Source organism: Heliangelus exortis, chromosome 3 (genome assembly GCF_036169615.1).
Source record: "Heliangelus exortis chromosome 3, bHelExo1.hap1, whole genome shotgun sequence".
NCBI classification, from domain to species: domain Eukaryota; kingdom Metazoa; phylum Chordata; class Aves; order Apodiformes; family Trochilidae; genus Heliangelus; species Heliangelus exortis.
Window position 1 is genome coordinate 54121979 of NC_092424.1, and position 23425 is coordinate 54145403.

General features: G+C 39.3%; 1 protein-coding gene and 1 long non-coding RNA gene across 6 annotated transcripts in view; both read left to right on the forward strand.

Moving 5' to 3' along the window:
* SNX9 (sorting nexin 9) overlaps positions 1–10120 on the forward strand; it is a 58120-nt gene extending 48000 nt beyond the window's left edge. For all 5 annotated transcript variants that reach the window (XM_071740641.1, XM_071740640.1, XM_071740639.1 and 2 more), the window contains exons 14-18: positions 2587–2663; positions 3604–3693; positions 5117–5231; positions 6658–6749; positions 8041–10120. In XM_071740641.1, coding sequence (XP_071596742.1) covers positions 2587–2663; positions 3604–3693; positions 5117–5231; positions 6658–6749; positions 8041–8088 — 422 coding nt within the window. In that variant the 3' untranslated portion in view covers positions 8089–10120. The remainder of the gene's footprint in view (positions 1–2586; positions 2664–3603; positions 3694–5116; positions 5232–6657; positions 6750–8040) is intronic.
* Positions 10121–12611: 2491 nt separating this feature from the next.
* LOC139794709 (uncharacterized) lies at positions 12612–22858 on the forward strand. The gene is made up of 3 exons (XR_011725228.1): positions 12612–13192; positions 21210–21333; positions 21711–22858. It is a non-coding gene; the product is annotated as an uncharacterized lncRNA (long non-coding RNA).
* Positions 22859–23425: the final 567 nt, after the last annotated feature.

Sequence of the window (23425 nt, forward strand, 5' to 3'; positions counted from 1 at the left end):
AACCTCTGACATCCTGGGACCCATCTCAGCTTTCACAGCTTGAGAAGCCCATTTCCACTATTGCATCTGCTCAGAAACTCAGAATGCTAGAAACTTGGCTCTGTCCAAGAAAGTGCTGACAGTAGTGACTGGGATCAATCTGCTGCTGGAATTCAAGTTACTCCAATGGGTGAGCATGAGGGTTGCGTGCAGTATATCTGACAAGGTGGCCCAATATGGGGAAGGAGTGGCTCAGCATGGTGTTACAGTGATGATAATGTGTTAGAACTTGGTGCAGCAGGGTAGAGATCTGACTCGTTAAAGCTACTCTGCCACTGTCTGAAAAGAGATGTAGTAGAAAAGGATAGAGTGTTGAGGAGCTGCAGATACTCTTCTGCCACGTGTGCCTGGGTATTGTTGGGATCCACTGTTTGAAACAACTTCTATATATACTGTTCCCTAGCCTTACTTTTGGAGAAGTGTGAATGGTAGTAAGAGAAACTCTTAATGCCTGTGCCTTCTAGAAGCTGGCTTTGTGCCCCGATGTCCTCAAATGAAAGAGGATCAGTGTTTTAAGGGCATGTCTAGATTCTTGGAAGCTCCAATGTATGAAGGTTATTCTGCAAAGAAGGGGAAGATTTTCTTTCTCAAATAAGCACAGTCTTCCTCTTTTTGCTTAGATAGGACAAGTCATCATCTTCTACGGTATTACAGAATTAACATCTCCATCTAGGCTAACTTGACATCTGACTAATTAAAGTCACACTGTGTTTTAGATTTATATTAGATGTTAGGAAGTTCTTCACCATGAGGATGGTGAGACACTGGAACAGGTTGCCCAGAGAGGTGCTGGAAACCCCCCATCCCTGGAAGGTCTTAAGGCCAGGCTGGATGAGGCTCTGAGCAATCTGATCTAGTGGGAGGTGTCCCTACCCACAGCAGGGGGGTTGGAACTAGATGATCCTAAAGGTCCCTTTCAACCCTGAAAATTCTATGGTTCTATGTTTTATCCCAGAATGTTTGAGTCAGTTGCCTAAGCAGCACTTACTTAACGGTTGTTTCTGGGCAGACATGGGGAATTCTGAAATAATAAAATTAATTTTAACTGACATAATTAAATTGACCTCCCTGAATTTTTTTTATTGCTTTACAGCAATGTGAAGGTATCTTCTGAATTATATACCTCTTAGGTCTCAATATTGGATTTTGTGTTGGTTTTATTGTTTGGGTTTTTTTAATCCCTAGAGATCCAAATAGGGCAAAAATAAATTTGTTTGGCATTTGTGTTGCTGGACTTACTACTTCTTAGGATCAATATCTTTCCCTCAGACTTTATGAAACCATGTTTAATATAAAGTAAGAATTGATTGATAGAACTGGGGCAACATTTAGTCAATACCTTATTTCCTTTAGGACATGCTAAAATGAAGGAAGGCTATCTAATAAATCTCTGATATAGATCAGTTCATATGTTGTAGTAAAAGAAAGTACTTTACTGCTCAAACTAATTGCTAATTGAAAATTGCCAATCATCTATTTTATTAAGTCTCTGATTAATGTCTATAGAATAAAACCAAAATGTTTGTAAAAGACTAACTGCTGCTTGATATCAAGACATGCCTGAAAGGATGAGAATTTTTTTTTTCTTAAAATAGCATTTGGTATCTGCAAATTATACCTTCCCCTTTCTCTACCTCAATTTGCTTTCCCTACTGTTGACTACATGCTTTGGACACGCTAACAAGGATGGGAAAAACCTGTGTTGTTTTGGAATGGTGAAGGTGGCGTGAAAAAGCCAAGAATGTAAGGCTTGCTTCCATCTGTGTCCCACATAGCCATGTCCTGCTAGTAGTACAGTGTTTTGAGCACTTGTGGTATTGTCTAGCTTAGTATTTGTGGTGATGTCTGTATTTTTAAGTGTAGTTTGCGGGGCCCTTTCATTTTCATCGTCGTATGAAATAGATCAGAAACTCACTCTCAAAAGCAGTGATTCTTACACAGCTTGAAAATGTTATCCAAGAGTTCCCTGGAGGGACAGAAATCTTGTTGGCAAGGGAAAAAGTTAGTTGGGTCTCCTGCTTCTCTGACCTTGCAACAATTATGGTCTAGGACTGCTGGAGAGCTTAGGGCAGGCATCACTGCCCCATGGAGGCATTGTGGAGGATTTACTACTTATCAGGTACGAAAATCCTTTATTAAAAATCAGAACAGTAGGAGCCATTTCAGCTTTGTTAGTCTATCTGCTAGTGTCCTCATTCTCCACTCCCTCCCATTATGGTAAGCTTACTGTTGCCCTGTGTGGATGAATATGTGTATTTAAGCTATACATAATTACAAAAGGTGGAAGTGAACAGTGTTAGTGCTGTGGTGGAAGAATGTTTACACAGTGCCTTTAGCACTCATTTTCTACAAGATCTTCAATGTTTTCCTTCCTTAGTGGTATAAAAACTGCTAATAGTTTTCTAACCTCTATAGCTACTGGTTATAAAACAATGAGTTGTCATTTATTACTGTAAAATGAGCTATTTTAGAAATTTGCCTTGAGTCAAGATAAATTTCTTGCTGTATTTGACTTAGTGTAATTTGAACACTGATGCTTACTTTTAGGAGAATCTGATCTCAATGGAGCAATAACAGAAGCAGGAAAAACCTATGAAGAAATTGCCAGTCTTGTAGCAGATCAGGTAGGAATATTATGAATGCACTGGTGTAGTGTAAAGAAACATATCATCTATTTGGATCACTTCTGACTTCTTTTTTCTTTTCTGTTAAAACATACCGGCTAGTGCTGCAGACCAGTTAAATGAAATCACTATTGAAACTTTTAAATGCACTTAGATCTTCTTTTCTACTACGTGTCAGTTTTGGGGGAATGTGATGGGATGATATTCCTCTTGGATCAGAAAGATCACTTTTTGTTTTCAGAAAATGCTAATGATAAAAATGATAATTTTTCCCTTGAAATATTTGTTTTGCGAGTTGTCTCCAAAGTAATAAAAGAATGAGATTTAATCCAGAATAGGGTTTCTGCCTTCCCCCTCATTCCCCAAATGTCTACAGGATCCAGATATTGCTGCATTTCATTGTATTGGTTAATTGTCATCTTTGTTTTAGTTAAAATATAGTTTAAGTAAATCCTTACTGGTGTCAGCATTCAAGTAATAAATTGATGACCAGTGTATTAAGACTTATTAAGTTTTCAAAATGCAGATCCTCTTAATCTCAAAGTTAAGTCTGGAAATTCTTAAAACAGCTTTGCAAGTCAGTAGCTAGGGAGATGCATCTGTGCATGTAGATATCTGTATGCAATGAGACTGTGGCTTAATAGTGTTATTGCTATGACTGGTAACTCCTCTACAGTGAAGATTTGAGGCAAACCCTCTTGCTTTGTAAGTTAATGTTGAGTAAAACAAAGAACAGAAGCATCTGCTCACTGGTGCTCAGTGCCTTACTCCAAAGAGCTTGTATTTTAATAAGGACCCTTTTAAATATTAAAAACTTGCAACAAACTATTAAGAATTATTCTTTCCTTCCCTTTTTTCTTTCATCCTCTCTTTGGTATCATATTTTTTTTCTGTGATGATACTATGCCACTGATACTAATGCTTATACTTTGCTTATTAGCCCAAGAAAGATCTTCATTTTTTGATGGAAACAAATCATGAATATAAAGGATTTCTTGGTTGCTTCCCTGATATCATTGGAGCACATAAGGTATGTGAGGGGCCTTTCCTTTTAAGGTTTGGGCATTAGGAGGATCTAAAGTAAGTGGTGGTATAGTACATGGCATTTATTGGAATCCTGGCCTCTGCTTCCAGAAACACTGAAAGCTGCAGTGACTCTGGCATGTTGATCTCTTAACATAAAGAAAAAAACTCAGAGTAGGGAAGCCAGAACTTGTCTTGATATTTGAGAATATTATGACTTGTTGCTATAGTAGAACACTAGAAACTTCATAACTTTAAGGTTAACTTCACAGTCCAGTGTGGTGAATAGCAGTAGCATAAATTTTTAGTATTTGAGTCATGTATTGTAGCTGATACTAAACCATTTTTCAATATTGTAGTAAAAACTATGCACTCTAACATGGCTAACTTACTGTATGATAACCATGCACTGTCTAGAAGTTTCTTTAATATTAAAAAAAAGATTAAAGGGCTAAGTATTGGGACAAAAAATCCACAAGCAACAAAAAACAACCACTTTTCTCTCTGCAACATGAAAGGCATCAAATAATAAAACAATAAATTGGGCCATTGTTTCCAGTTTCGGATATTCTAGGTTTTTTTAGTCCTAGAGTTTTCCTTATGCTCATGTGCCTGCAGTAACATATTTGAGGAAATTAAAAATATGAATAATATTTTTATATTTATATTATAAAAGTATTAACCAAATACTTGAGTATTTTACCACTTGAAGTGTTAAATGTATGAAACAAGAACATCCTTTTGAGAGCAACAAAAAAAAAAGGTATCAGATTTGTGTATTCTTTCTTTGGGACATTTATGGTTCCTCATCCCACAAGATCCTTGGGGATATATACCATAAAAGGAGAAATGTTTTTAAAATTTGAAACAGAAGCCTACTGCCAACAGATGTGTAAATAGATTCTTTTGAACATAGTTTGGCACAAATGCATTGAGAAGGGGGAGGCATTTCTTTTTATGCTTGTTGTTTTTGTGACACAAGGATTTTCCTGAATCAAAAACTCTCGAATTGTAGTAACTTGGAAAGTAGTTTATGTTGTCTTTTGTTGTATAATGTGTATGTACATAAGGTTTCACAGGTATTTGATAGTTTGAGGCTTTGGGATGTCTGTTGTGTTGATCAGCTGTATTTTGAGTCTTAGTTATTTTGTCCTTTCTCTGTATCTCCTTGTGCATTACTGCCTTTACCAAACTCAGTGACTGTGCCCATGCCTGTGTTTGAAGTCACTTTTCCCAAGCTGTTAGGACTCTTGCAAGCAGTGGAGGGAAATAACAAAGTGATGTGGGAAGGCAGAATCAGTCATGAGGTGTATTTTTGTGTTGTTCAAGCTCAAAATATCACCAGTGATGTTTTAAATTACTATGAAGACATTTACGGTGACTACTTTTTAAATCTACCCTTTTAATCCTTCTGCATTTGGTTTCTACAGGGAGCAATAGAAAGAGTGAAGGAAAGTGATAAACTAGTTGCAACCAGTAAAATAACACCACAAGACAAACAAAATATGGTGAAACGTGTGAGCACCATGGCTTATGCACTACAAGGTAAACCAAATCTTGGGCTGGATGGCAATGTTGTAGACCACTGAAGGATGCCTTTTAAGTAACAAAGTTTGAAAGAGAATATTTGTTCTACCAGGAATGAATATAAGAGCTAGGTGTGCGTCTGGGTTTTTTGGTGTTTGTGTGTGTGACTTGCTTAGATTTTTCTAAAATTGTGGTTATTTTGTCCATTGCTTTCTTTCAACTCTTATACTGGTATTGCAGAAGATAGATGTTTTGGAAATCAAGAAATTAAGCAATTAAGAACCAAACAAACACAACAACCAAACAAGACCAATTCTTTTATTTTTAAGCAATAGTGTCTCAAACAAAAAAGCATGGGCCTTGTTGCAGGAGGCATTTCATCACATGCAGTTGTGTTTTTCTGACTCATGGTTTAGTCAGATGCGATCCGTTGAGAGTCATGTTCTTGTGAATAAGACTTTATTTCCTGGATTTTCTTTGAATGAACTTTTTCCTCGTTAGATGAGAGAAGTTGCAAATATAAGGTGTAGCACACTGCACTTGAAAAACTGGGAAAGTAAGAAGTCAAGGCTTGGTCCTGCAGGATTTCAAGCCCTTAAGTGCATTCTGTTACTAACTTCAAGAGTACTTGTTGCTGGGTGAGCTGCATCCATTTTTAGCTGACTTAAAGCCAAGAGTGCTCAGCATTTTACAGGAAAAATTAGTGGCAAACAAAATTTACTTTAAAAATTAATACGGAAAGACCCTACATCCTTTGTTTGCATCCACAATGATGCAAGAGGGCTGTGCTGTATAAGTGGTAATCATGGAAGAGGCATCTAGGATGACTTTTCTGATTTAGTATATTTCTTCTTTCCCTGTTGATATCTCAGAATATATTTAACTCTTTATTTCAGCCCAAAGCTGTGATCTAACACAAAGTGGTGAAAGGTTTTAATGGATTCAATAATGCTGTTTCTTGGTTTTCTACTAAAATAGTCTCAGTTAACAATGGGTCAGAGACTACTGGTCTCTTTTTTTTTTTTTTTTTTTTCCCCCTAAATATGTGTCTTGCAACTTGGTATGTATACCCTTGGAAATCTGAATGTCCTAGCCAAATTTGGTTGAGAACACTTCAGGGAAGAGCAGTTACATAAGTAGGAGAAAATCCTGATTGTATTCTTCATCAAATCTTTGTACACTTGAGTATTGTAACAAAGGCCTGGCTTTATCCAGGAGGTATCTGTATTCTAGCAATGAGTAATTGACACCCTACCAATTTTATGAACAATTCCATCATAACTTGAGTGCTGCAGGCAAAACAGGTTGTGGAAGCATGAGAACAGTAACTCTGTTGACAGGGATGAACACAAGTTTTTGCTCAGTAATTGATCTGAAATGAGTGAAGCTGTTGGTAGTTACAAATGCTTCTCTTAAATAATTTGCCTCCTGGGTCTAATTGCAGCTGAGATGAATCACTTTCACAGTAACCGGATTTATGACTACAACAGCGTCATTCGTCTGTATTTGGAGCAGCAGGCACAGTTCTATGAAACGGTAAGGTGTAGTATTTCAGTGCTGTTTTCCTGACACATGCTGTGCCACTACTTTTATAAGAACTACTCACAGTTCTTAATCAGTTTTTTATATGAGCCTCTTCCAGAGAGCAGATATTTGAAGGATTGTATGCATAACAAACCCATTAGTTAATATTTTCCAAAAGATATTATCCTGTATACATAGTTACACCATATTATAACTGTTAGACCTAAAAAACATTGTTGTGAAACTCTGTTGTTGATAGCTTGATTATTTTTTTCAGTGACAGTGCTAAAGTTACAATGAAATTTAGTTCTGTGATATGCATTAGCATCTGCTGCACTGAATACAACAATAAACAGTTGGAACAAAACTTCCCTCCCATAGGATGGGAGGATGAAAGGAAGCTTTTGTGATTTAAAACCTAATGTATATATATAAGTGCAGTACCAGGGGAACTGGAGTGGTTGAGGTGACTTACTAATTATGTTAATTCTGAGCACTTGACCTACAGTCTTAGTTCTCATTAAACATTGTTCTTATGCATGCAATCCTTGTGGGGTTTTTTTCTTTAAACAAAACCAGAGAACAAATTTTCTATTGGGATATGCTGGTAAAATATGTAAGTTTGTGCTGGAACCTGACTTCTAGCACTTAAAGGAGTAATGCAAGCAAGTGGTTACTTTAGAGCAGTGAAGTTTGATAGCAAGGCTTCAGAGGATCTTTAGTGGATGAGAACTATGGGTCCCCTATCAGGCCACATTGCTCAGTTTCTCTGACACATCTGATGGGGTTAGATGTAGGTTTCTCCTTACATCCTTAGTCTCTTGTCCAGTCTATCCCAGTTCTTCTGATTTCAGCCTATACCAGTCCTCTGTCCCCCAGTACAGGGACCAGATCCATCTTCACATGCAGGGTGCTGGATACCTGTGGGGAGAGCATAGGAGCTTTGTTCCAAAGTGTCTTGTTTAAGCAGGGAGATGGAGTTTATGAAAAATCTGTCTTTGTTCATGTAGCCCTCCTGCATAATGCAGTGATAGATAACCTAGCAGGCAGTATGAAAGCCCTGCCTACAGTACTTTCTCCCAGCACAGCCCCGAGCAGTGAAAGCACAAAATGAACAAGGCAGGAAGTGTATGTATGAGAAGAAAAGCCTATATAGTGGAACACTTTGGAGTCTTGGCATACAAAAATTCTCCAGTAGAAACTTCAATTTTTCAAAAGTGAGGGAGCAGTTAGTTTAATTGCCTAGCCTGCAGTCTGACATCTTCACAGTGACTATTTAATACATTCTGTTTCTTTCTTTCAGATTGCACAGAAGCTGAGGCAGGCACTCAGCCGCTTTCCTGTGATGTGAAGAATAAGAAGTAGTCAACGACAAGGAACAACTCCGAAGTGCTTTTTTTAATTTGAGGGCAATGTCAATAAAAACTTGTTAGCCTTTGTCAGCCAAAAAGCAAAACAAAACAACAAAAAAAAACCAAACCAAATCCAAGCCACCAAAAAAAAAAAAGCCCCAACAACAAAAATCAGTTGTAGAAAAAAAAATTTTTTAAAATGCTACTTTATCAGCCTAAATCATATGGTAAGGTTCTCTTATCTTGAATGCTCTCCCATTTGTATCATTTCAATAAAAACAGCTAGGTAATCCTGTGAGTTTAGGGATTTAAATTATCAAACTGATATGTTGCTGTGGACTTCATACAGACTTGTGCCTATGACATGTTCTTCCAAAAAAAATCTTTAACATCAGAGTTACCAATGTGTATCTTTTCTTAAGTGGGAAAGCAGGCAAGCTTGAGAAAATTACTTTAATATATAATTATATTGAATTAAGGTCTAGCAATTCAGTAGCTGGGAGGAATTATATTTGTGTATGTTTCTCATACATATTCATGATAATTTCCTGAATGAACACTTTGTTCTAAGTTTTGCTTCCTATATGAAGCCATGGCATACTGCTCACCTTATGACTTTTGGTAAGGATCATTCACTCTTCCCTTTCTATTTCTCCTTCTAACTAAATACTGTACTTGTGGCACACCACCTCAGAGCTTATGTCAGGCTTGTTCTTTCTTGCTATGCACTGTGTATAGAGACAAAGTTCAAAGAAGGAAAAAGCCATTCAGAAAGGTGTGAGAAAGTTTTTTGTATCAGCACTTTGACACCACCCCAATGTTATGGCATAAGGCTCTGGTGTTCCTCAGTGCTGTACAAGGACAACTTCTTTTACCTCCCTGACCCTCCTAGGTGTTTCAGCAGAGGGGACACTGCAACTTCTAACCCAAACCAGTAGGAATCCCCGAATTCCAACTAAGCTCAGGTCTTCATGCAGTAGGACAGTTGTTGTGCTGTTGTCTTGGCTTTACTATTTTGTTACCTTCTAATGCAAAAATAAAAGGTGACAAAATGATGAATAACATCATTAGAGATCACAAACTCTATGCTTTGATCATTATCTCTTACCAAGTGGCCCAGTGTCCTTTTTCATACTACTGAAATATCATCTGTGGGGTGGGCTGTTCTAAACAAAAAGCCAGAAATGATCCTGTCCATTATTGGCACCAACTACAGTAATTCATTTAATGTCATAAGCAGGAAAGCAGAAATGCAGTTTTTGCTAAAATATGCCTAACCTCCAAACATTTTAGCAAAAAAATCAGATTTTTTTCTAAAGGCAGACATTCTAAGTGACAGATACAGTCTGCTGGTTGAATAGTTGCCTTACTCTGTTTTGCATTGATGTTATCTTTGTGTGCGAGAAGGAAAATCTGGGTCTGCCTGAATAACCTGAAACCAAACAAGAATAAGCCTAAGTCTAGATGCTTTTCAGTCTCATGGGTTTTTTTCATGTTTTATAAACCTTGTCTTTCTCTTTTCCCAGTTTTAGTAGTTCGCTTCCAAAATTCCATAGCATGGTGTTGTTTGATACAGCCATTTAAATATGTACAAATTGTAAAGAATGTGTATAAATGTTTTACACCAAATGTAAGATCTGCTTGCATGTAGAAGCAGCTTATATAATAAATTGTTACAATATGTACAGTAAATCCTGAAATCACTTTTTCAAGCCAGCATTTTTTTAGCATTTGTATATTCACTTTTTTGGTAATGAAATTTCTTTGTAACAGACTCTTAAATTGGAAGGGGAGGTGGGGGTCTTTTTACCAGTCTTTAAATAGCTCCGTATGCACTAAAGCTGAAGGTTCTTTATCTTTAATAAATTGTTTTGGAATCTTAAGTGTAAGTTCTGCATTCCCAGTGCAGGGAAGCTATGACAGTAGCAACTGTATCAGAGATGCAACATTTTGGCAAACAAGAAAAAGCTGTTTAAAGACTTCTAGTAAAATGAAGTTAAACTGATAATAAATATTTATGTATATCCACAAGACTATTTTTTTTTTCTTTGGAATCATCTTGTTGCTTTTTAACAGGCTGATGCAGTGGGAGGCAAATCCTGGGTATAGCTTTTCATCATCTTAGGCACTGGCCAGCTGAGGACTGAGAAAGCATCCATGTGTTTTCCATAAAGCAGGCACCACAACTGAATGGTATAATAGTGCTAGTGACTGCAAACCAGCAAAGGCTATGCATAGATTGTAAGCTTTCATTATTCAAGTCAGTCCAGCTCCTGGTTGATGAAATCCTCCTGACTGCAAATAAGTAGTAGAGCACAGTGCTACTGTGTATTCCTGGCTGTGTTGGCATGGTGTTGACCCAGAACAGAAATTAAATTGTCCTTGGTATTTGCTTTTTCAGTTAGACATGAATAGTGGTATAATTAGGTTGGGTGAGTTTGGAACATGAAAAAAATGTTCACACTGAAGATGCAGTCATAAAACAAGAATAATGAGTTAGAATAAGACCTGGGCAGTGCCCTCCTGAATTTTGTTTATGACAATAAATTAATTAATAATTAATCTCTGGAGTATCAAAAGGCCCTAACTTTTCTTGGAAGGTAAGGTATAGCCAAACACTGGCGTTATCCCAGTGACATTGTGGAAGATATTAAATGCCCTAGCTGTTGGGTTTAACTTTAGATTTTAATTGCTTATTCCATTATTGCTAACACACTAAATTAATTTTTAACAGTAAAAATGTAGTTGTATGAAGGGGAATGCTACCTGTATTTGTTGTGTGCAGTGGACTTTGTTCTTGTTCATGGAATCATAGAATGGTTTGGGTTGGAAGGGACCTTAAATATGATCTAGCTCCAACTTTCTGCATGGGCTGGGACACCTCCTACTGGACCCATCCAGTAGGTTGCTCAAGGCCCCATCCAACCTGGCCTTGGACACTTCCACAGAGGGAGCATCCACAACCTCCCTGGGCAACCTGTGCCAGTGTGTCTCAACCCTCACAGTGGAGAATTTCTTCCTAATCTAAATCTACCCTCTTAAGTTTAGAGCTGTTAACCCTTGTCCTATCACTACATGTCCTTGTAAAAAGTCCCTCCCCACCTTTCTTGTAGATCCCCTTCGGGTACTGGAAGGATGTTAGAAGGTCTTCCCAGAGCCTTTTCTTTAGGCTGAACAACTCCAGCTCTCTCAGCCTGTCCTTTATAGGAGAGGAGCTCCAGCCTTCTGATCATTTTCTTCACCTTGTTGCAACATATCATATGTTTTTGAAAGATTACTGTCTACTGCAATTAGAGTATTCTTTAATGTTCTAATTAGGCATAACTTTGAGTACTGAAATTTTTACATCACTGAGCAATTTCTGTTTTCTATGACAGAGTACTTGAGAAAGTATTACCGTAACATACAGTTTGTTCTGTAAATTCTGATTTCATAAGGTACATCAATTTTACTGCCACCAAAATTAGTCTTGTTTGTTTGGTGCAGCAGAATAATTCAGATTAACAGCCTTGTGAATAAAGAGATGCATCTCATGCTGTAGGTTTGTTTGACTCTTCCAGATTGACCAAAAGTACTCCCCAGCCCTGTGGTGCATGGCTGTTGGCTGTAGGAACAGCCCCTGTTAGGCAGCTATGCTGCTGCTGCTGGTTTTCTTGGTGTGCTTCAAACTGAAATGTGTGAGTATGCACTAGGGGAAGGGGAATCAGGTATGGGTCTTCAGTCAGTTGTTTTTTCTACTCTATGTACTTCTCATATTTTTCTCTGTTTCTTCTGATAGGTATCTCTGATGTAATAACAAGTATGGAACAGGAAAGGTAAACACTTGGCATTTTGTTATAGCACACATTTATCAGTTCAAGGTGACTTTTAATTCACATTGCCTTCTGTTGTAATTAAATCTCAGTAGATACAAGTCTAAAAGTATTACTTGTCACTGGTATCTCCTATCTTCTGGCATGTCTTTCCCCAACAAACAATTAAATTGATGAACTGTTATTCCAAGGGACAATTTTCCTACAAATATATAATAGAGTTTTTAATATGCAGTTAAGTTGCTAATTCCAAGAGCTTTGTAAGGGAAATCCCAGCAGAACAATGACAAATGAAAGGAGTATAAAATAACAAAATATTGAAAAACTGTGAAGAAGAAAAAGTATTAAGATGCCTGGTCTCTATTGAACTGTTAGTTATCTGACCTTAGTTTTTAACCTGACCCCAGAGACACTTGCCAAGAGGAACAGGGAATAAGTGATACATGTGTATGCGTGTATATGGGAATGTGCAGCAATTGTGCTAATTCAGATTTCTGAGACAGTCCCAGTGGGTTTTGCAAGTCTGCAAAGAAAAGTGTTTAATTGAGAAAACTAGTCAGCTGAGTGGGTCAGTAACCAGGATGCTTTGACCATCTTACAGAGCTGATAAAGGGGTGATAGTGTTTGTCATTGGCCAGCTCAGAGGAGGCTTTGCTGGGGCAGGGGCACAGCATTGTCTGAGGAGCTTGGAAAGGAACAGTCTGTGAGTTTGGAAGGAAAAGAAAAAAAAAAATAAAATAATAAGGGTGTCCTTAAAGGTTTCCAATTCCTTTTCAGGGTTTCTGGAGAAAAGATTTGCCCTAAGGTCAGAAGCAATGAGAGAAAGGGCAATAGTTTTGTTAACTCTTGGGTCCCTGCCAGAAATAGCTACACTTCAGAGCCCTTATGCATTTTAAACTGTAATGTACCTCTTAGGAAAATACCTCTGTGCTGGACTGCCTAGAAAGGATGAGCTTAAGCTTTTAGGATCAGTGAAAGCTTGGCCCTAATGCTGATATTGTGGAGTCAGTGGGCATGCAGTCCCATTTACATGAAGTCTGGGTGTGTCATTTACATGGGTGGCCACCAGAAATGCTGTGTCAGTAAAGTGGCACCAAAGCACTGCACATTTTCTAAACCCCAGCAGGTCAAGCGCCCTGAGACTGAAACACAGCTGCCTGGGGGTGTCTGGCCAAAGGACCGTGCTGCTGTCTGATGTTTCAGTGTCTCACTGTTTCTTCAGACTTCCTGCCTGCAAACAATGTCTGCCCTGACCTTGGAAAGACAGGAGCAGTATGAAAGCAAGTAACAGGTGAGCTCTCCAGCTACTGATTTCAGTAAATTAATTTGCTCTGAATGTACCTGATTGTTTCCTATGGGCTTCCTTATGGGAGATGTTAGTGTGGGGACAGATGGACAGACAGATAAAAGATGTTTTATCTTTTGCTGTAAAACATCTGTACCAGGATGTATATTTTCTCACAGAAATTGCAGTGTTAGGGGTTGGAAGGGACCTCAAGAGCATAGAGTCCAACCCCCCTGACAGAGGAGGACCACCTCGTGTAGGTCACAAAGGAACACATCCAGGTGGGTTTTGAATGTCGCCAGAGAGGGAGACAACAGAAGCTTGTTGGGTGTGTTCCAGTGCTCTGTCACCCTCACAGTGAAAAGCTTTTTCTTACATTTACACAGAACCTCCTATGCTCCAGCTTGAATCCATTACCCCTTGTCCTATCATTGGTCATCACTGAAAAGAGCTTGGCTCTGTCCTCCTGACACTCACCCTTTACATGTTTGTAAACTCTAATGAGGTTGCCCCTTATTCTCCTCCAAGCTGAAGAGCCCCAGCTTCGTCAGACTTTCCTTGTTAGGGAGATATTCCACTCCCTTAATCATCTTTGTGGCTCTGTGCTGGACTCCTTCAAGCACTTCTCTGTCCTTGAACTGAGGGGCCCAGAACTGGACACAATATTCCAGATGCAGCCTCACCAGGGCAGAGCAGAGGATGAGGAGAGCCCCTCTCTCTTCTAATGCACCCCAGGATGCCATTGGCCTTCTTGGCCACAAGGGCACATTGTTGGCTCATGGTCATTTTTCTGTTCACTAGCACTCACAGGTCCCTTTCCTCTGTGTTGCTCTCTCAACACTCCTGGGTGCATCCCATCAGGGCCCATGGACTTGTGTACATTCAATTTGCATAACTGATCTCTAACCCAGTCTTCATTGACCTGAGGTGAGTCTTCCCTCCTCCAGGTTTTCTCCCTCATTCCCAGGGTCTGGAGTTCACAAGGGCTGATCCTAGGAGTAAAGACTGAAGCAAAGAAAGCATTAAGCAACTCTGCCTTCTCTGCACCCTCTGTTATCAGGGCTCCCACCCTATTCAGCAGTGGGCCCACATTTTCCCTATTTTTCCTTTTACTACTGATACATTTGAACAAGCTCTTGTTTCCTTTTACTTCCCTTGCCAGTTTTCATTATAAAAGGGCTTTGGCCTTTCTTGTTGCCTTCCTACATTCTCTGACAACATCCCAATAGTTCTCCCAAGTGACCAGTCCCTTCTGCTCTTGCACATAAAGAGCAACACCACTGCCTCTCCTTGTTAGTCTGTCTTTTCTAAATAGTGCATAGCCATCCATGGCAACATTCTAGTTGTGGGAGCTGTCCCACCACGTGGGATTGAGACTGCATCATAGCCATGCAACTTAACACAGATCTCCAACTCCTCCTGCTTACCCCCCCATACCCCATGCATTGGTATATAAGCATTTCAGAGAGGAAGTCAAGCAATTAGTTTTCACTTTTGATATCTTAACATCCCCAGCTACTTCCCTGGTTACTAACCTATTAGTGGGCCTTGTGTTTTTGTATTTTATGAGATCATTAACTCCTTGCCCCATAAAACCTAGTTTAGAGCACTATCAATGAGCCCTTCTAACTCCCAGCCAAAAATCCTTTTCTCTCTATTATTCCCTCCCTTATTATTCTATGAACTCTGTATCAGTGTTCCCATGTGGAAAAGATCTGTACCAGTATGTAATTTGCAATAAATATCCAGGGCCAGATGAAAACTATTTCAAGTTTCTGGAAGGAGTAAAAAGAAAATTCATCAGAACTCCTACCAAAGTATGCAGGGAATATTGTCCAAGATGGCCGCTCTGTAAGAAAAGCCCTAGAAAGCTATCATTGCACACATCTTTTTAAAAAGACACAGGGAGTAATTGCAGGGATAACCAAGCAGTAACTCATCATCAGGCTCTCAGCAAACCAGTTGGCCAAAAAGCATCAGAGAATGAAGCAGGGAGAAGGGAAGGGTAATGGCAATGTAGGAGAATTAAGTTGGTGATGAGAGCAGCAAGGAAAGGAATCAAAAGTGCTAATGAAGTAGAGGTAATGGAAACTGCAGCAAACAGACATTGCACGAGGTGAATTATAGTGGACTGGGGGCCTGAGAGAAGCAGTGCTGTTACTTTTGGCTTGTGGCTCAAACAGAGGGGAAGGCTTGAACACGGGTGTCACACTCCAAAGTTTGTTTTACCTGGCGCTGTAATTCTCACACCCCAGGAGCTGACTTTCCCACAAATCCACAGCTTTTCTGAGCTTTTCCAGCTGCACTCATGTGCTGCTTCCACCCACACCCCTGCTTTACCAAGCTGCTGAGATGATTTTGGTCTGTTTGTGCTCTTTGCTCACCCCTTCCCTTGCACACCAGCCTGCCCAGTCACTGGTACCACTGGGGTACCTGTAATGCTGGATGGTACCAAAAGCAAGAAAATGTCCTGAGAATAGAGTGCAGACTACAGGGAAAGATGGTTTCTCAGCCCCTTTCCACCCTGATAATTTTTTAGGAACACCCTGCACCTGCATTTAGGGACTGACCATTTTTGCTATGTGTGCAGTCACCAATCCCCAGGCTAGCAGGGATTCCATGAGGGCTACGGACACAATGAAACCTAAACGACCTGCACCCTGGGGTGGGAATGTACCATTTTTAACCTCGAACTCCCATAATGGTTTGTACATTAATAGTGGACATGGTCTGAGTCAGAAGTACAGGCAATTCTTTTTGTAAAAGCAATATGGAGTCTTGTTGTAGTGAAGCAGAAGGGCACACCTAAACAAACAGCTCAAATTGACAAAAAACAAATACTGATTAACAAGCAGAAGGAAAGCCTACCCATGTTTGCTTGTACACATACACACTCAGTGAACTTAATTGGTGCATTAGGAATAATGTAACATAAAATAGTTGCTCAAATAACTTCAAGACATATTATATCCTCAGTCCTTCTCTTTCACACACTCTCTGCTCTTCTGTTAGCTCCCCCTTTATGGCTGCATAGACAGAGGTAACACCTTGTTCTCCAATCCTCCTTTCCTTTCAAGAAAAACATATGTTACTCACTCCGCATTCACCAGAAATTATGCCTGTGAAATAGCTTGACACCTTTATCCAGATTGCTCTGGTTTACTGTTATTTTTTTCTTTACCCTCCTCCAGTTCATAGCTGGTGTTGTACTGACAAACTCCATTACGTATTCTGGTTTGAACTAGTTCATATCCACTGTCTTTTCAAATTATTTGGTCTAGGCTATCTTGTCATAAAGCTGCTGGGAAGGAGAAGAACACCTGAGACATACTGCCCAATGCCATTTTTACAAGATTTTTCATAATTTGCAAAAAAACATTTAAATGACGAAAAGCCCTAAGCTCAGTCTTCCAGGTGAACAAATGTTCTTCCTTCCTTTATGTGAATGTGTTATTACAATGCCTTCTGCTCCCCTTTCTCTTTGGTCTGAAACCCCTCCTAAATCTTAAAATTAATGGACAGGGCTTTCTAAAGCATGGGGAGACATAATACCACGAAGTACCTTTTTATAAAAGGAAAATTTAAACAGTTGTAACTTTAATTTAGAAGCACCGCGTATGTTGTACTAGAAACAAGTAAAATGGAAAAAATGTTGATAAGTGGAAATAGAAGAGCAAATCTATAGATGCAAGACAGTTTGGGTTGCTTCGAGACAGTGACTGCCTACATGGCCTTTTTCTGTGCGGGTTAGTGTTTGGCATACAGCCAGCGGTCCTTTATCAAAGGCACTAGCTAGAAATCATGTATCTTAATAAAGATGCAGCAAATAAATCCTGAATCTTACACACAAAGAATGTTTCCCACAGAACTTACCTGTGAGCACTTGGTTCTGAGTTATATTTAAGATTTGGGAGTGATGAGCCTACTCATCACAGACATATAAGGCTCTTTTTTTCCAAGTTGTTGTAGGGTGGTGGAACTGGCTGCTGGGTGGCTTGTATGTTCCACCAGACTACTGGCACAGATCACTGCTGCCCCATGCTGTACTGAAAGCAGTTTTAAAGACCTATGAGACCTATCTGAAGAAAAGTATAAAGAAGTAAAATGCTGATAATATGCTCATTTATACAAGATGAAAAAGGAGTCACAGAATAACAATAGGCTTTTTCCCCCTGTGTTCTCCAAAATTAGTGGGAAGCAGTGATTTCATGTGCTTTTGTTACAAATCCATGTTTCAGAAGATAAGCACTTAGCTTCTAAAAATCTATTGATGTCATGATTCAATTGCATTAAAGCTGTGCTCTCCAAAGAGAACACTCTTTTTACCCTTTTTTGTTCAAACAATTGAGTAAATCTGAAATTTTTGTATGAACAGGTTTATGTCCAATATTCGCTCCGGTTTGCGAGAAATCTTTAGTTTTAACTTTGTGTGCAAGAAAAAGCAGAACTGGAATGTGAGACTACTTTAAAATACATTGGTATTGTAGATGCATTTTTGTGAACACAGAACATGTGCTCATACAACTAATTAAATCCTATTAGATGGCTACAACTGTAAATAGCTAGCACTGAAAATAAACCCATTTAATATGCTATATTATGCTTACGAGTGTTCAAACAACTCCCACTAGTGCTTAAATGCTAAAACTCCATAGAAGATAGTCTCCCATAAATGCCTGATCACACTGATGAAGATTCTAGTTCAATAGACTTGAAATAAATTAAAAGTAATTAGTTACATGTTGAGCGTGGAAACTCTGTTCTCTTTGCCACCTCCTCTCACCCCCTCATTTTTAAATTCCTCATTATATGTCTCATTTGCTCTGTATGCTCCTTTTTTTCTGATGTCTAGTCTGTATTGCCCAACAGGACAAAATAACTAGAGATTTTTGCGCTAAAAGATTTCACTTACAAGTTAATTGTAGTCAGAAGGATCAGAAACTAAATTTTCCTCAATAAATAAAGTGTATTGCACCATGAAAATTATCCGCATATGTATAAAACCCCCCTGTGACTTGCCTGACTGCATTTTTCCTCAACTTTTTCCATTTTTGTGTGACTTGATTAGTCTAAAAATTACAAGGTTGGTTTTTATTGGTTTGATTTGTTTAGCTTTCAGGTTCACTTTCTGTATCATAATCAGTATGCCATTGTATCCACTCCTGTATTCATTTTTTCTGTCTGGCAAGCTGTAAAATCTTAAAAGACCATGAAACCCACAGATTCTGAACAAACAGGAAAAGCCTATTCTTCCTTCTTACATATATGAAGCATCAACAAGAACAGTCCAATTCTTATTTAAGAATGAAATTATGAATGACTTTTGCAGGCACTCTTCCTGTCTGTGGAAATGTTAGCCACTATATACTTAAAGAAATGCCACATCGCTGCCTGTTTCTGGTGTTTTCTTCATAACTGACTAATAGATAAGACGAAGTCTTCTTTCACCTCATGAAAACCATAATATGGGGTAATCATGAGCCACTGCTTTCACTGAAAAAAAGTCAACTTACATGCTGCATCTCTGCCTGTGTAGATATCACAGAATCATATCATAGAATAGTTTGGGCTGGAAGGGACCCTAAATATCATCCAGTTCCAACCCCCCTGCATGGGCAGGGACACCTCCCACCAGACCAGGTTGCTCAATGCCCCATCCAACCTCTCCCTGAACACTTCCAGGGATGGGGCAGCCACAACTTCCCTGGGCAACCTGTGCCAGTGTCTCACCACCCCCACAGGAAAGATTTTTTTCCTAATGTCTAATCTAAATCTCCCCTCTTCAAGTTTTAAACCACTGCCCCTTGTCCTCTTGCTTACACACCAATGCAAAAAGCCCTACCCCAGCTTTCTTGTAGGCCCCCTTCAGATATTGGAAAGGAGCTGATGAGGTCACCTCAGAGCCTCTTCTCCACGCTGAACAACTCCAACTTCCTCAGCCTGGCTTCATAGGGGAGGTGCTCCAGCCTGCTGATGATTTTTGTGGCTCTCCTTTTGGCACACTAAGGAGCTCTACATCCTTCTTATGTTGGGGACTCCAGAACTGGACACAGTACTCCACATGAGGGTGTAGAGAGGGGTAGAATCATTAAGCAGTTCACTTCAAATTTGAACTTTCTGTTCTATTAGCATTTTTGTTTTCCCGTCAGGAGTTTCAGAAAATTAGGCAAGAAGCACTGAAAAACTGTGGTTTCCCTAGTTCTTTGAGCATGAGAAAGGAATACCTACAAGTAGCCATAAGCCTGTCAGTTTAGATGAGAGAATAAAAATTTAATCTGCTTGTCTAGTCACTATTACTGCCTAAATAAACACCGTCTGACTACTGCTGCTCATCTGTACATAGTTTTGGGATGAAGAATGTTAAGCTTTAAAACAGCTGCTGTTACTGAAAATAGTCTCTAAATAAGAAAAGTCTAGTACCTATCTGTGACTGCAGTCAGTCTGCCTCTCTAGATAGGGTCTCTTTCATATAGCATGTGCACAGTTAAAACCTAAGTGGAAGAGGAAGAGAGAATTTCCACTGAGCTCACAACACTTTTAATGCAATTTTTCATTAGCAGCATTTATAAAACAGTTGGCACTCCACCAGAGCATTTCTCAGCCACTTCTGGTACATGTTCAGAGCATGAATTCACAGCCCAGTCTTCTGCCAGTCTGGGGCCACAGCCTGCAGCCAGATAGGCCCTGACTCAGTCAGAACCTAGACCCAATTGGCTTCCAGTCTGACTGCCTTCAGCAGTCAAACCTGCACGTTATATTCACCTGAGAACTCTCACCTTAGCAGAGAGCTGTGAGATTTAGGCTACTTATATACTTAAAATCAGGCATATGTTTTAGTGTTCTTCTGAACTGAACCCACCCCTCTCCCTTCCAAATAACTACTTAAAGTATAATACCAATGCAGATGTATTAATATTAAAAGCTTCTTTTTCCTGCTGCAAGGATCACAGACCCTTGGGGAAGAAGGAGAGCTTGTCAGGGAGGGCTGTAAACAGGAGCTGAAAGTAGAAAATATTGTCACTGGCTCAAGTACAGAAGATGTATCTGCATCACTTAGTCGTGGCGAGGTCAAATGTTGTCAAACTCTAAACATACAAATAAAGCATGCTCATTCATCACTTGGACTTCTCACACTTCAGAGTTATTTTTAAGGAAATGTTGTTGACTTTGTTGAGAGGCAGTGACCTAGCTCAAAGTACATTGTGCTGTCTCTGTAACAAAGTACCAGATGTCTTTGGCACACAAAGTTTTTTACAGTCAAGACAAATGTAACCAACTAGAATAGCTCTTCTCTCAGTTTCACTGGAGGTGAAAGAGGTGACATTAAAAACCCGCAGCTACTTTCAGAGCAACATTTTGAGCACTTTAGCCTGCAAGTGTTGGAAATGCATTTCTGTGGAAAACTGATCTTTAAATAAAAGTTATTCTAATGCTAGCTAGAAAAATGTGAAAACAATGAAAGATTTTGCATATTAGCAGCTGTTACTAGTTGTTTTGAATGTCATATGCCGGAAAAACTGTGCTGAGGTATTTCCCCTATTTCTTCTTAACTTGCTGAAGTCAAAAGTTTCTCATAAAAGGCAAAAACCAAACTCTCTTTCAATGACCTTGTGGGCACACACATTTCCTGAGCAATTTGTGACCACTGAGGTTGTGTGCAAGTGGCCAGAAATCTCCAGGAAATGCCATAACAATGTTTTATATTTAGCCTCAGAGCTCTAAAGAAAAAAAAAATTACCATTGCTTCCAGTAACATGGGGGCAAAGAGATATTTGTTTGCTTTTTTCTTTTTGCACAGAAGTCCCAAATTGCAAAAATCACTCAATAGCACATAAAGATGGACCAAGTAAAAAAAAAACTACAAGGGCATTCACCCATTCTAAGTCCCAAAGCAAAGATATGAGGTTCACACTGCTCTACTGAGAGCTAGCAGACAGCTAGGCCCAAGACATCCTTCTCTTCCCAGTTCTACTAAACACTGTTTTGTAACACCCCTTCTTCTTCTCTTCTGATGGGTCTCCAGACAAACATACAATGCCAGCATGCAGGACTCTTCTTAATTAAGGCAGTTATTTAAACCCTGTAAACATTCATTTCTGTGGGGAGCTGGGAGCAGGAGTCATTATACTGCATAGTATGCTTCAGAGGTAAACAAGGGGCTGGTTAGGGGAAGGGACTGAATATGTGAACCAAACTGAATAATGACTTGGAAGATAATAGAAGTATCCAGAATTATACTGAGGTAATTTCTGCAGCTGAGATAACAGCTGAATTTCTAACAACAGCAGAAGAACTGTGCTTTAAAATCTGTATAAATTTAGAGTGGACATTATCTTGAACATATTTTATGCCACAGATAATCTAACAGGAACTAAACTTTATACAGAAGCTGAAGGCTGTATCCTCCTACCATGGATGCTGGCCCTCTAACATAGCAGTGCTGCAGTTTTGTTTGAACTGCATTTCACATAGTTCTGCAGTTGACAAACATGAGACTTTTGGTTTCCTTCTCCCCTTCTGATAGGGAGCAAGAAGGATCTCATTCCTCCTCTAGAAACAGGAGCCAGAAAAGGAGATGGAAGAAGAAAAGGAAAGCAAAGGAGCACTACTGCTGGCAGGAGATACTCCACTCCCCCCATAACACAGCTGCTCTTCTGTGCTTGCATAGTGGTAGACGTAGCCCAGGAACGTGTTGCTTCTCTCAGCTGAAGGCAGCAGAGGCAGAGGAAGATCAGTGCCCACTGTCCAGCCATGGGAACATTCAGAAAGCAATGCAAAGTATCTGTGACTGCGCAGAGGTAGGATGAGTGATAAAGAGCCAACGATGGAAAGTATGAAGACGGGCAAAGAAAGTAATATGATGAAACTATCAAGGCATAAGATTAAAGGAAAAATCTGCTGAGAAAGGAGGATGAAATGAAAAAATGCTGAGGAGTTAATGAGGGTGTGTGGCCTGGGTGAAAACAGATGCTGTGGAGGAGGGAATGAGTTCACCTGAGGGGCACCTTCAATGGTTGTGGGAAGGAATTAGTTTCCATAATAGCTCTCACACAAATGCTGCAGAGCAAGACACCTCAACTCCAAATGTCAGCTAAAAGATTATATCAGTCTCTATTTTTGCTTAAAAATGGACTTTAATGCACTGAACTTTTGGTCAGTTTGGTTAGATTAAAAGATCTTGAGTGCCATAAAGTTGCATACCCCTTTCATATATCAAGGAAAATTCCTATCTGAGCCCTTACTTTGGACATCATTCTGTACAAAGGAGGTTTGTAAATTCTACAGCATTATTCACCACTCCTCTTCACTATTTTCTCATAGTTGCTTTCTCAGTTTTATGTTTCTAAGGTAACTGGCCTGTCATAAAGTCCAATTAACTGACTCACTGCTTTTTTTTTTTTTTTAGTAGTCACAACATTGCATCTTTAAAAATGCATCTTTCCATGCTGTGGATGTTTTGTAACTAGAACCCTCTAAAAAGATCTGTTTGTAACACTCACAGAGCCACTGATGGAAGCAGTGCTTTGTCATTCTCACTGCCAAAAGTTTCTACTTTTCCACCTTCATTTGAGTTTTCCTCTCACACCTTCATCTCCTCATATTGATACCATGTGCTAAAAATATTAATATCCTAGGTGCACCATTCCTTTCTTTAGTATTTTGCCCAACAAATCTAGCAGTAATTTTATTTTTTTTTTAACAATCCTAAATTGAATGCCCTTGGAATTTGCAGTGAAAAGCACTAATAACAAAAATTACTGATGAGTTTCAAGCATGGGCAATAGAGTGACATATCAGTGCCCTCCAAGTGACAATTTACTCTCACGATGGAGTTTAAAGAGGACTATGACGAATCACTCTTCAAAAGTAAGGAAGCACACACAAAAAGAGTGGTGTTATTTTTAAATACAGAAGTGCATGATCAAGGAAAACTTCAAAACCATATGTGATACAAGTGCCTTAGGCAGCTCTGATTGCTTAAGTGATACTTTCAGTATTTCATCTCAAGTAACGTACTTTTTTTTTTTAGGGAAAGAGGTCATGGTCAGAGATGACAAAGATATAAATGGATTCTGGGTCTACCGTTCCCATAGGAGAACTGTAAGAGAAGTATCCATTTTCTGTTTTAAATTGAGCATGGTTAATTCAGACTTTGCCCTGTGTGCTCTCTCACTTTTGTCATCCTGGTCACTTAATTTCTACAGTTTCTTTTATATTATCCAGCACTCTTTGTCTCAC